The sequence below is a fragment of the Chelonoidis abingdonii genome, chromosome 2 (genome assembly GCF_003597395.2).
Source record: "Chelonoidis abingdonii isolate Lonesome George chromosome 2, CheloAbing_2.0, whole genome shotgun sequence".
NCBI classification, from domain to species: Eukaryota; Metazoa; Chordata; order Testudines; family Testudinidae; genus Chelonoidis; species Chelonoidis abingdonii.
In genome coordinates this window covers 75803276-75817246 of record NC_133770.1, presented here as the reverse complement: position 1 = coordinate 75817246, position 13971 = coordinate 75803276, and the positions used below count along the sequence as shown (strand labels likewise).

The 13971-nt window shown below is 37.9% G+C and overlaps 1 protein-coding gene across 2 annotated transcripts; it reads right to left on the bottom strand.

Moving 5' to 3' along the window:
• Positions 1 to 4044: 4044 nt before the first annotated feature.
• On the bottom strand, positions 4045 to 12755 carry OXSM (3-oxoacyl-ACP synthase, mitochondrial). Of its 2 annotated transcripts, none has more exons than XM_032768032.2 (3): positions 12663 to 12755; positions 8164 to 9180; positions 4045 to 5375 (listed from the first exon to the last, which is right to left on the bottom strand). In XM_032768032.2, exons 2-3 carry the CDS (start codon positions 9147 to 9149, stop codon positions 4973 to 4975), a joined length of 1389 nt encoding a protein of 462 aa, XP_032623923.1. In that variant the 5' UTR covers positions 9150 to 9180; positions 12663 to 12755; the 3' UTR covers positions 4045 to 4972. The 2 variants fall into 2 exon arrangements, with proteins under 2 accessions (XP_032623923.1, XP_032623922.1); XM_032768031.2 differs by lacking the exon at positions 12663 to 12755 and adding an exon at positions 12618 to 12643.
• Positions 12756 to 13971: the final 1216 nt, after the last annotated feature.

Genomic DNA, 13971 nt, shown 5'->3' with positions numbered 1-13971 from the left:
TACAAGTAAACAACCATTTACAACTAATTGTTCTAGTTAATGAGAGCCACCAAGATCCTAAGCCACCATTAATGGCCCACACTTTGCATAGTTACAATAGGACTTCAGAGTAATACTTCATATATCTAGCTTTAGATACAAGAATGATACAGTCATACAAATAGGATGAATACACTCAGTAGATTATAAGCTGTGTAATGATACCTTACAAGAGACCTTTTGCATAAAGCATATTCCAGTTGCATTATATTTACACTCATAAACATATTTCCATAAAACATATGGAGTGCAACATCACAGGGTGATCCACTTAATACAGTGTACTTGGACTTTCAGAGAGTCTTTGACTAGGTTCCACATCAAAGGCTCTTAAGCAAAGTAAGCACTCGTGGGATAAGAGGGAAGGTACTCTCATGGATCAGTAACTGGTTAAAAGATGGGAACAGAGTAGGAATAAGTGGTCAGTTTTCACAATAGAATGTGGTCAATAGCAGACCCCTAAGGCTCTGAACTGGGACCTCTGCTGTTCAACATATTCATAAATGACCTGAAAAGGGGGTGAACAATGAGGTGACAAATAGATGATACTAAATTACTCAACATAGTTAAGTCCAAAACTCACTGTGAAGCTACAAAGCGACTTCAGAAAATTGTGTGACTAGGCAACAAAACAGCATATGAAATTCAATGTTAAGTGCAAAGCAATGCATATTGGGGAAAAAAATCCCAACTATACCTACAAAATTATGGGGCCCAATTAGCTGTTACCACTCAAGAAAGAGATTTGAGTAATTGAAGATAGTTTCTGAAAACATCTGCTCAACGTGGAGTAGTAGTTAAAAAAATTAAAAATGTTAGGAATCATTTCAAAAAAGATAATAAAACAGAAAATATCATAATTCCACTCTATAAATGTATGGTACATCTATACCTTGAATACTGCATGCAGTTCTGCTTGCCCCATTTCATTAAAGATATTTAGAACTGGAAAAAGTACAGAGAAGGGCAACAAAAATAATTCGGGGTATGGAACAGCTTCCATGAGAGGAAATATTAAAAAGACTAGAACTGTTCATCCTAGAAAAGAGACAACTATTAGGGGCAATATGTTAGAGGTCACAAAAAATCATGAATGGTGTGGAGAAAGTAAATAAGGAAGTGTTATTTACTCTTCACTTAACATAAGAACCAGGGGTCACTCAATTAAATTACTAGGCAGCAGGTTTAAAAAAAACATAATGAAGTTCTTGTTCACACATTGCACTCAACTGGTGGAACTCATTGCTGCGGGATGTTGTGAAGGCTAAGAGTATAACTGGGTTCAGAAAAGAATTAGATAAGTTCATGGAGGATGTATCCATCAATGGCTATTAGCCAAGATAGTCAGGAACACAGCTTTATGCTCTGGGTGTCCCTATACCTCCAACTGCCAGAAGCTGGGTCTGGACAACAGGAAATGGATCACTCAGATAATTGCCCTGTTTTGTTCATTCCCTTTGAAGCATCTAAAATTGCATAGACAATGACTTGTTTATACTGCTATATATATTATACACTGAAATGTAAGTATAATTTATATTCCAACTGATTTATTTTATAATGATATGGTAAAAATGAGAAACTAAGCAATGTTTCAGTAATAGTGTGCTGTGACACTTTTGTATTTTTAAGTCTGATTTTGTAAGCAAGTAGTTTTTAAGTGAGGTATGACTGGGAGATATACAAGACAAATCAACTCCTGAAACGTGTACAGTAGTCTGGAAAGGTTGAGAGCCACTGGACTATATGGACCATTGCTCTGACCCAGTACGGCCATTCTTATGTCTTATGTTCTTCTTATGAGCATTATCAGTGCTATGTGAATACTCCTGCAGTGCAGAAGTGGAGACATGATCAATAAAGCTCCTATAATTATGTACCTCTTCATCAAGTCTCACTGCCTGGATTTAAGGTGCTTCCAGTAACACATTGCTATAGAATTTATCATTTCTTCTGCAAAGGTGAGAAGAAGAGGAGCTACAAGATAGAGAAGCTTTTGAACATTACCTGTGTGGAAAAGTCTATAAGTCTACAATATTTGGAAAAACAATGTCAGGGAGGAAAGACACAGCTGCAAATGTAGCAGGTACCAAGTGGGGACAGTTCATTAATATACCTTGTACCATCATCTTAGAGTCATCAATTCCCACACAGTATACAGGGTTCCGGCTTTTTAATGGGCCCCCCTCAGCTTGTATAAACATTTCTAAGTAATTTTAGTGCCACGAGTATATAAAAGAGCTATCCTAAGTAAGTAAAAAGGCAGTGATCAATGTGTTACTAGTATTGGCATAATGTGGGTATCTTGCACTATACTTACAACTTTTGCTTTAAAACACAACTTTCACATTTGCATCTATCAGATTTTGACCCTTATTGTAAGCCCCTTGGGGCAGGGATGCTATTTTGTTCTGTGTTTGTGCAGCACCAGCACACTGAGGTCCCGGTCAATGACTAGGTTCCTAAGTACTATGGTAATACAAATAATAATGCAATTCAATGTTATTTTTTCAGCAGTATCTTGTATTGTTCACCATTAACGCTTCTTAAAAATTGTACATTTAATCATGTTAGGACCCCCATCTTTCTCCCTTTACTGTTAAATATTGTCTATCCTCATATAGCATTCTTTATCTCCCCATAAATTAGTTATCCATAACTTGACATGGTGCATAACTGTAGCTGTGAGAATCAATACAACTTTCATTAGGATCCATGTTTTCATCCATTAACTAACAGTCTGGATAGGTCACAGTAACTGAAAGGGAACCTGGCTTCTGTTCCCAGTTCCAGTAATGTTCTCAATTATGTAAGCTTGGCCCAAGTCACTTATCTTTTCTGTACCGCAGTTTCCCTATCACCAAACCAAATTGGGATGATACTTGCTACTGTAAAGCACACGGAGATCTATTCAAAAAGCATGCTATGTAGTTCCTAAAATAAAAATATTCTGTAGGCTAGCACAAAGATGTATTCAGAGAGAGATGTATTCAGGAGACCATGAGTTCAAGCCTTCATTTTCAACGACTGCTCTTAATAATTCTGTGCACTTAACAGTCCTTTTATACATATCATTGAGGTCAAAAGCTTAGCATGATTCGAAAAAGGACTGGACATTTGTATCTATAATAAGACTATCTAGAATTATAATAGTAAATATTTTAAAAAAGATTTGGAAGATACATAAACCCTGATGGTTTATATCATATGCAAATCTCTAAGAACTGGGAGTGGATGGAGTGAGAAATTTTCCCTATAACAGCCTACCGCACGATTTTGTGCACCTTGCCCCAGAGCAGCTGGTACTGGCCACTGCTGGAGACAGGATTGGACTAGATGGACCACTTTTCTGATCCAACAAGAAAGTTCTACCTTATTATATGACATTATAGCACAACAGAAGGACAAATTTCCATCTGTCTTTCTGTGAGATTGTTTAACCTCATGTCTTCATTTACTAAATTAGATATCCACATGTATAACCAGAGTAATTTCATCTTGATCAAGGTCTTTGAATTCAAACCTTGCACTAATGATGTGAGGAGTCAGTGTAAAAAAAGTTTCTAAGGTAAATATATTTCTGTGTGAAAATTTATATTTGATTCATTTTTAACGGAACAACTAAGTTGTTTATAAAGTCATAAACTGACAGATTCAAAATGATGTTACCCGGTAAGAGATGCAGCAGCTATAAATTCAGCACTTCATTTCATTTGAATTCAGTGCATCAAAAAAACCTCTCTTTATGAAGTTAAAGGAACCCTGTCAAGATAAACATGACATATTATTAGAAAACAGAAGCTGCATTCCTATGCACAATAACTTGCAAGGTGCTGAACTCACTTAACACCCATTGATTTCAATGGCAGTATATCCCACATTAACAGCACGGGTTAGTAATACTGAATTTTGAAAATATAATTTACTTTTCACTATTTATGCTATATACCTTTGCATACCACTTATCATGGAAAATTAAAATAGATGAGTCAGTGACAGACAGGATCTGGAATATCTGAACTGCAAACAGAGTAGGGGAATTTTTATTTATTTTAAATCTTTCTATTAAAATTTAACACAAAATCAGGATTACCAATACATATAAAGAAAACACAAAACCATCATGCTTTCAAATCAAATAAATTTCTGTTCACTGTTAAATCCTTTGAGGCAAAGGCAATTCAGCTGAGTCTACTTCTTTGATGTTGGAAAAGATATAGCACTGATGTAAATAAAGTCCTCAGTTTTGACAGATTCCCCCTCACTTAGAAAAGCTGAAATAGGTTTATTTTTCTGTCTAACTGAGCCACATCTTTACCAAACCATTTGCAAGAACAATTCCATTTAGATTCTACTTTTACATTACTAAAAAAAAAAAAAAGAGCAATTAATAGTTGTTTTTTTTTTTTTTTTTTTTAACAGTGGTATGTACTTTTGAATATCAATATAAAAGATTTTAGAGCATTTCCAACTTTAATACCTTTCTTTTTAAAATAAGACATTCCTAATTAAAGTGCTGAATTTGGTATTTCAAAGTTCTGCATAACCAGAAGTAATGCAAACAGTATCTTAAAGGGGAGAATGAGATGAATGGGGTTGTTGATCAAACAGGAATTGTAATATTAAGGACTAAATCCTGCCAAGTGCAGAGCATCCTAACCTCCCAGTGAAGTGAATGAAATCAAAGAAAGCACTTAGCATTTGCAAGATCAGACTCTAAAAGAGCAATATTCATTCTTCTGTAATCTGAAGGATAAATAGGTAAGCGCTGTAAGACTTGAAAAAAATAAGCAAGTCTCCAATGTGACTGAATAAAAAGGGATGTGATTTGTGTAAAAAGTGTTACAGTATAACATAATGAAGTCCACAAATCATTTTTAGGGCATTTACCAATTTGCATTTGTAGTATTTACACACACATACACATTGTAAGTTAAACATTGGCAAAGCACAGTGTTGCATTACTACCACCAAAGCCAAACGAATTAGTGAGAGCAATGCGTCGTTTTTCACTTTTCCAGTCTAGGGCTGTTAGCGGAACATAATTGAGATCAAACTCCGGCTCGGTTCTATCCAGGTTGAGAGTAGGTGGTAAAATTCCATGATAACAGGACAGGGCAGTAAAAGCTGCCTCTATAGCCCCTGCAGCCCCCAGGAGATGTCCTGTTGCTCCCTTTGTTGAGGAAACTGCAAGAGTGTATGCATGCTCTTTAAAAAGTCTCTTGATGGCTCGATTCTCAGCAGCATCCCCTAGTGGCGTAGAAGTGGCATGTGCATTGACATATGTTATATCCTCAGGACATATTCCAGAATCTTTTATTGCTGCAGACATACATCTAAGGAAAAAGAAAAATAGAGAGCTTGATTTCCCGCTGTCTTTTGTAGTCACTGCCATCTGTTCAGAGTGGAAATGGCTGTTAAATGCTAAAATCAGAATGGTTGCACTTCACAGGCACTTTGCTCCAATATAAATGACTACACAAGATGCAAGGCAGAGGAGAATGAGACTCATTCACTTTATCAGCAACAGAAGAATAATATACACACTTAGATCTTGGTCATCTTAAATATTTTATTCTTCTATAGAATATATTGACTGGAATTAAAGTCTACAGTGGAAAAACTGTTATACCATAGGTTGAAAAAAGAGATATAATGAACGAAGCCACAGGTCACAGATATAATTGTCCCATTAGAGGTCTGTTTTTAATCCAGAGGTCAATCATTCTCCTTCTAAAATAAAGTTTTATTATCTTAAAAATTATTTTCCCCCAACTATTTTACAACTTCAATTACCCGCTGCTGAAGTTTCTCTAGTTTTGCCACCAGGTTAAAAGCAGAGTTCCTTCAGTGATTATAGCAAACATCTTGATCATAGTAAATTAAACAAAAAATTTCCTAATTTTTACATTTTCTGTCCCTCATGTTTATATTATTCCCTTTTGCTCACAACATCCCTAGACGCATCCTCACCACTGTTCAGAACCTGAGTGCAAACTGCTTTCTCCCCTGGAAAAAATCCAGAAAGGCAGGAAAATCTCATAGAAACTATATGCCCTTGACATTATATACATTGGGAAGCAAATAACTGACATACAGTAATAAGTGTAATGTATACATTTCAGATTTCTTTGCTAATGTAAAACATATAACAATTCATAATTTAAAATGTTTAATATAAAATTATCTATTTCCTGTTGTGAACTTAATTCATATTCTACCACAGTTATAAGACGCATATAGGAAAACTGTGTTACAAACGTATGATCGTATCAGCTCAGTGGTGAAAAAAATCTGTAATTTGAGAGAAAGTTCATGGTTAATCTCAGTATCTCATCATAAATGTCTTAAATTCTAAATAAATGTCTAAAGCAATTAAGTATGAATCAAGTGCTATAAAGAGAAAACTGGTAAATTAGTCTTCTACTTTAAAATCTGCTAACCAAGCAAAGATATGGTATTAAACACAGACATCAGAACAACATAAAATATAGAGAACCACCTGTTTGGTCATTTAGTCCATTTCTTTGCCAGGGCAGTTCTTCCTTACAAAAGGAAAAAATCCTGGGAGGCATGGTAGAACAGAAGAACTGAACTGACTATGAACTGTTACTAAATAATAATTCTAACGGGGTCAGTACAATGCACTGGCTCATATAGACACACTCAGCAAACCCAGATTATCGACAAATAGGTTTAGCTTTGATTAGGTGCCACTGTCATCCATGCTTTCACTTTTTATTTAGTCTGTATTCTTGGATTGTTTTACCATATTCGCTTTTTCTTTGACCATTTCATATGGTAACAACAATATGACAAACACAAAGGGCATCCCAGCTGCTATGAAAACCATTACTTTGAACTGATATGTAACATTTTTAGCATAGTATTACAATAAGCTATGAAGGCCAGTAAAGCTACTACTGTACCTGTGATCTTTAGGAATGACCTATAGTTGGCCTATACAAGGTTCTCATGCAGTATATATATATATATATATATATATATACACACACACACAGGTAAATTGTTTCATTGATAATTTTATAGGGTATTTACACTATATACACAACAAAAATATAAAATGTCAAAGCAGTAAAAAGGTATAAACTGTGTATAAACTAGTTTCACAAAGAAGATTTTCTATTTCAGTAATGGATAGAACAACATGCCTTCTTTTCCACAGATATCCTATGTAAAAGCAGGCTTATTTTAAGACTGGCAAAAGATTGCTGAAAAATGGCACTATCCTATAAAAAAGACATTTAGTCAGCCTACAGCATGAAAATATCTTAATTCTAGGCAAAGATCTGAGGACATATCAAAGTGAAAATCCAAAGTGCATTTCTGCTGTCTACATCCACCAGCTCTAACCTTTTCCACCAATACCACACTGAAGGCACTGAGTCTGCATTAAGATCCCAACAAAGCAAGATATTTAAAACGACTCTATTTTAACCATGTGCTTTGCATAGACACATCTACGGAACTTGTTCAAACCAAGTCCTATATCGTTTTGAGAGCATTTTAACTATTCACACTGATAATATCTAAGGTAATTATTCTGGGAAGTGACATTCTCCACCTACTACACAATTGCTAATATACTATTTGGGAGTTCAATGTGGGCTAATTAAATAGCATTTCTAAATAACACAGGTAGCAGCATTACCTGCTTTCATAGCTGAATGTCTCTCCTCTTAAATACAGAGGTTCAAAAGTTTTTTTTATATTCAGAGAGTCTTTAACATCTGGCTGTAGTTGGGAGTCATTTATGGTATGAACAGCTGTGTACATTAAAAGTAAAAGTGAAATATTTTCCACATTGAATAAAGCTTCTATAATATTACATAAGAAGGCTGAAATCTAGTGAGACTACCTTCCCACAAGAAAAATAAGATAAAACCTTTAAAAAAATCTTCCATTGTTCAGATTAAGCTTTTAGGCTTTTTGAAAATCTGCAAACCAATGTATTTTAAACACTCCCACATCAGTTAAAAGACATGTGGATGGTATTCATACTGAGGTGCACAATATTTCTCTAGGCAAATTTACAGAGAATATTGATCAACAGAAAATAATAGTTTAATAATTTATCTGTCAAATTAATCTACAAATTCTTACCTAAAAGCACCATCTCCATCTGGATCAGGTGCTGTTATGTGGCAAGCATCACCGGAGAGTCCATAACCTAAAATTTCTGCATAGATCCTGGCTTCTCTTTGCAGAGCATGTTCATATTCTTCTAACACCAACACAGCTGCACCCTCTCCCATTACAAATCCTTCTCTTTGTGAATGGAACGGTCGACATGCCAGTTTAGGGCTTGAGTTAAAGTTAGTGCTGAGTGCCCGAGCTCTTGCAAATGCAGCTATAGACAAGGGGCTAATAGAAGCCTCTGTTCCTCCAGCCAACATCACATCAGCATCACCATGGCCTATAAATCTAAAGGAATCTCCAACAGCATGTGCTCCTGTGGTACAAGCGGTTGAAACAGCATGATTGGGCCCCTTCAGCTGGTGTCTAATGCTGATCTGACCTGCTGCCATATTGATTAAGATCTTAGGGATAAAGAATGGACTGACTTTGTTATAACCTTTTGTTTTAAACGTCAAGCCTGTATTGAAAATATCTTCCAGTGGAACCATTCCCATTCCAATTGCCACACCAGCAGTTAAGTGATCCAGTTCAGACTGTGGATGCCAGCCAGAGTCTTTTATTGCTAGCTCTGCAGCACCCAAGGCCATGATAGTGGCTGAAGACATGGATTTGCTTTCTGATTTTGACACAAAGTTTTCTTCACTGAATTGACCCTTGCCATTTCCTCTTGGCACACAAGCAGCCACTCTACATGGAACACTTGTATATTCTTCCCCACCCAGAGAGATAATCCCACTTTCTCCTTGGAGAAGGCGATTCCACACAAATTGAGTCCCAACGCCAAGAGGAGACACTAAACCAATACCTGTGACAACTACTCGCCTTTGATGTTTGGAAAGTGACTTGGTGCTGAAACCATTTTTGCTACTTCTTAAACACTGATGTAATTTGGGACTCCGGTGATGAAAATTTACAATTTTTAAGAAACCTGGTAAGCACTGTGAGATCATGGTGGAGACCAGGGTAACCTGAAATACGTTTCTGTAACAGGTAAAAAAGGTGACAATGAAATAGCTGATGTAAAAAGCATTTAAGGTACAGTAAAATTAGGCCTTGCCTTTTAAATGCCTGCGTTTTCTAAATTGCAGAGAATGATGTTTCCTGTGTGACTAGTGCCCTATCATAGCTATTTATTACAGTAATTTAAGGACCTCATCATAACCTTTATGGGAGACAGCATGGTCTAGGGGATGGGGCACTAGACTAGGAGTTAGGAGACTTGGATTCTGTTTCCAGCTATACCACAGATCTGATCTGACACCTTGGCAAGTCACTTCACCTCTCTATGCCTCTTTCCCCTCACACCTCTTGTCTGTCTTGTTTATTTAGACTGTTAGATCTCAGGGACAGGGATCTCTTACAATGTGTTTGTACAGCTATTACACTTGGGCCTCAATCTCGGATGGTATCATATCACAAATGAATAAGAGCCGTCACTTGGGTATTCCTTACTTGCCACTTTTATAGAGATTTATACTTTCAATATGCTGTAAAAATATTAACTAATCCTTTGATTGCCTTAATGTTAGTTTAACATTGTATTTGAATGAATATCCATTTATATTGTGCAAAAATTGCTTTGCTCTATCAAGCCATTTTTAACAACTTAATAAAATCAGATTTTTCACATTTGAGACAGTTTTTTGATTAAACTTTAACCATATATTTAGATAATGAAATTCTATAAATTGGTCCCTAATTTAAACTACATTGTTGCTAACTGGGGAAAAACGTTATTTAAAGTCATATAGTATATATCAAAATACTGTGGAACATATGAAGTAGTTAATTTACATTTATTAAAAATGTAGTACAGTTGCGAAAGCCATGAAATATGGCCATTTGCTCTTTTTAAGCAATTATTTGAAGTGTCTCTAAAACACCATATGTCACATAATCAAATGTACTGGCCTTCATCATATGACATCTATGCCATTAGTTGTATTGGTACAGTGAAAATAAATGCACTGGAATATAATGCTGTTACAGGATTAATAGCTCTCACTTTGAAAATAAACATATCTAGCATCATAAAACATTGCATTATTATATTAATGTTTAGTACACCTTCAGCTGAAGAATCTGGTATTGATCACCGTTAAAGAATTAGATACTAGATTATTGGTCTGATCTGGTTTGGCAATTTGTATTTCTGTCATGCAGATGCTCATGAGGGTATTATTTGTCTCGCAGAAACTTTATTACCCATGATGATACACAAGAAATAACCCAACTTGACTATTAAGTGTCCAAGTAGAGTTTGCAGGGCTTCCAATTAGAAAATAACCATTTTCTGTTCTAAATGGAACAAATTTGGTTTGACATCCATGAGAAACAAATAAACTTGGAACCCTCCACTATCCCATTTTTTTACCAAATAATTTTTCCAAGCAGAACTGCACTTGGAGATAATATCGCTGTAATAGAATGCTGTTACCTACTCCTGCTGCTAGATAAAGAGCTGGATCGTTATTTTTGAACAGAGAGTTTTAATCCTGTGACAGCATTTGGTTCTAGTATCTTTATTTCTATTGTGCCAAATGTTTAATGGTATGAGGTTCTTTTATATGGGCAAAAACATGTGATTGTATAACACTAGATATTTTGGATGTTGGCCTTGTTGTTGTTTTTGCCACGGACAAGTTCTAGTAGAACTTTTCTAACTTTTTTCTTATAATGTTTCCCCTTCATATATATGGCCAAAGGGAAAAACAAAGAGCACTGAAAGGACAGGGAAATCTATTTTATATTTTTTATGTAGCTTCTTCAAGTTTGATGAATATTTCTTCCAGTTGGAATGAGTGGGAGGAAAAACTGAAAGTACGGTAATTTTATTCCCTGTGACAACAGGCTGCAAAACACTATAGGTTTTAAATTCACAAGAGCAGCATGTTGTATCTTTAAGGCTGCTGCTTTCATTTTTATATTCTGCTGTGGGTCAACAGTCAGCATATTTGGCAGCCAGACTTCAGGATGTGGCATAATACACTGGGTTTCTCAAACTTCATTGCACCGCAACCCCCTTCTGGTAACAAAAATTACATTACCCCACAAGGGGGGACTGAGCTTGCCCAAGCCCTGCTGTCTCAGGTGGGGGGGGGGGAGGGAGCAAAGGCCAAAGCAGGAGCCCCACTGCCCCAGCAGAGAGGGAGGGGGCCTGTACCCTAAGCCCCGGTGCCCAGGGCTGAAGCTGTTGGGCTTTGGCTTTGGCCCAGGCAGTTGGGCTCAGGCTTTGGCTCCAGACCCCAGCAAGCCTAAGCCAGCTCCAGCGACCAGGGTCACAACCAACCCACAGTTTGAGAACCACTGAATATATTGTCAGAATAAACCTTATAAGAAAATATGTTCTGAAAAAACAATGCTTAGTCACTACCTTCATTTAATGGCTATTAATGTTCCATAAAAAGAAATAAATGTTAAACTAACATTAAGGGCAATCACGGGATTAGTTAATATTTTTTTACAGCATACTGAAAGTATAAATCTGTATAAAAGTGCAAAGTGAGGGATACCCAAGTGAAGGCTCTTATTTATTTGTGTTACAATACCAACAAGTTTCTAGCCCTTCTGGCTGTGGAGAAAGCTTCAAAATGTGACACACACACACACCCAGTGCCCCCTAAAGGCTCATAAAGCAGAACACACACACACACAAAACAAACACCAAAGCTATTATTTTACTTAATCTCATGATTTTAAAGCCAATATCATGATTTTGGTGCACATGACTCATGCTTTTTTAACATTTGGGGTTGGCAATACTGCTAGAGTAGCTGAGATTATATAGAATAATATTTTGTTACAGTGGGCAAACCTCAACAATTCACAAAAGGAGCGGAGCCCTCCAAACTGAATAAACTAGGGGATATTTTACTGTTTTGCTCCCTCCCCTGGCTCCACTGCCGGCCCCTAGGCACAGCATTGAAAATAGGATTACCAGCCCCCCAGGATTGTCCTGGAGTCTCCAGAAATACAAGATTAATCTTTAATTAAAGTTTATGCTATGGGATGAAAACCTCCAGGAATACACCCAACCAAAATTAGCAACCCTATTTGAAAACAACAGTGGATTTCAAGCCTCACGCCTGTAAACACCTGGGGGCTAAGGAAGCGGTTACATCGCCTAGTTCGTGGAGGCCTCTCTCCAGTGATTCCAGCTCAGGCTCTAACGCTGCCTGAGCAGCCTGGCGGGCAGACGGGCCTGGCAAGCACAGGAGACACTAGGACAGCGCCTCCCGCACCAGCAATGGCAGAACTCGGGTGGGGGACGCCGCTCAGCCACGCAGCTTGCCCCTGGCTGTGAGTACAACCCCCCAGCGTGGGGCAGCACCGCCCCTATTCTCTAGAAGAGGGGGAAACAGCCCTGGCCCATTTCCGGAGGGAGGGCAGGAGCTCCCCCCCTCGCGCCCTTCCCGAACCTCCCTCTTTCATTCCATCCCATTCCTCGGATGTCTGTATCTCACCTCCCCCTCTCCTCCGTGGTCAGCTCTGTCTCCCTGCCTTTCTCCAATGGCGGTGGGCTAAACCACGTGAGGAAAAAGGGGGGTGGAGGGTCTCACACCTCGACAACCTGATAATCGACTGCCGATTCCTCGATTGGTCAGAAGCTCCGGCACCAATCAAGAAATCGGCGCTAGATTGGTAGGGTATGTGACCTGCTGCTTCCTTGGCTTCTGCCTATTTACCTGTGAGGCTGGGGGAGGGTAAGATGAGTGGTGTGTTTATCTCGCACTTTCTGCTTGCGACAACAGTTAGAATCCCACCCATGACAATAAGTAGAGCCTTTCTTCAATTTGCTCTTAGGTGGTGGAAATATTCTCCTTACTTATCTTAGAGCACAGCCTGAGCAGAATCCAAGAGCTATTAGGATTATCTACAGAGACCAAAAAGAGGAGTCAGAACAAAAACAACAAGGCAGATCCCTAGAAGGAGGAGCCATAAAGATTTTAAAAAGACACACAGAATAAAGTTATATTAAACAGGAAATTAATAAAAAAAAGAGCCAAGCACTCTCGAAAAAGTCACATCCAGAAATAGAAAACATGTAAAAGAGCACCAAGAACTCAAAAATTCACTTTCACTCACTTTCTTTTTTTCACATCATCTTATTTAGTATTACACACATAAAACTATATTAAAAAGAACATTAGGGTTACAAATTCTGAAGTTAGGAAATGCTAGAATATTGCTTGTCACAAAAAAACTCTTTAATCACACAGTTAAAGTATATGCACAAGGGGAACCAAATTAAGGTTGCACGGCATGTCCGTTCCCCCAGTCTCATTTTAACATGCCACACCTGCATCAGCTCCTCATTCCAGTCCCAGTTCCTTGAGCATCACATCTCAGTCCTCTTCCACCCCCACCCTCTCAACTTCACCAACTCCCTTGGATTGGCAATTTATTCCTCCATATTCCAGTCAGGTAGCTAAGCTTCCTCCTCCTCCTCCTCTCTGCCTGGATGCTAGCAGGGGGGCATTAAAAGCACAGGAAAGACAAGACCCTTGCTCTCAGTTCTCCTGCCTGGGACTTCAGCAACCTCCAACTGTTGGGAGGACCAACTGAGAAAGTCCTGCTCAGCCTCTGCATCCCTCTGGCAGAGTCTGCCCACAGCAGATAGAATCTTCAGAGAAGTGAGTTTCCAAACTCCCCTGAGCATGTGTAAACTGAGATTTTCAGAGGCTCATAACTTTACCAAATTTGGGCAGATTTTCATGGGGATTGCAAAAAGGCACATCCCTGACACGAGGGCAACCTGCCCCTGTCAAATTT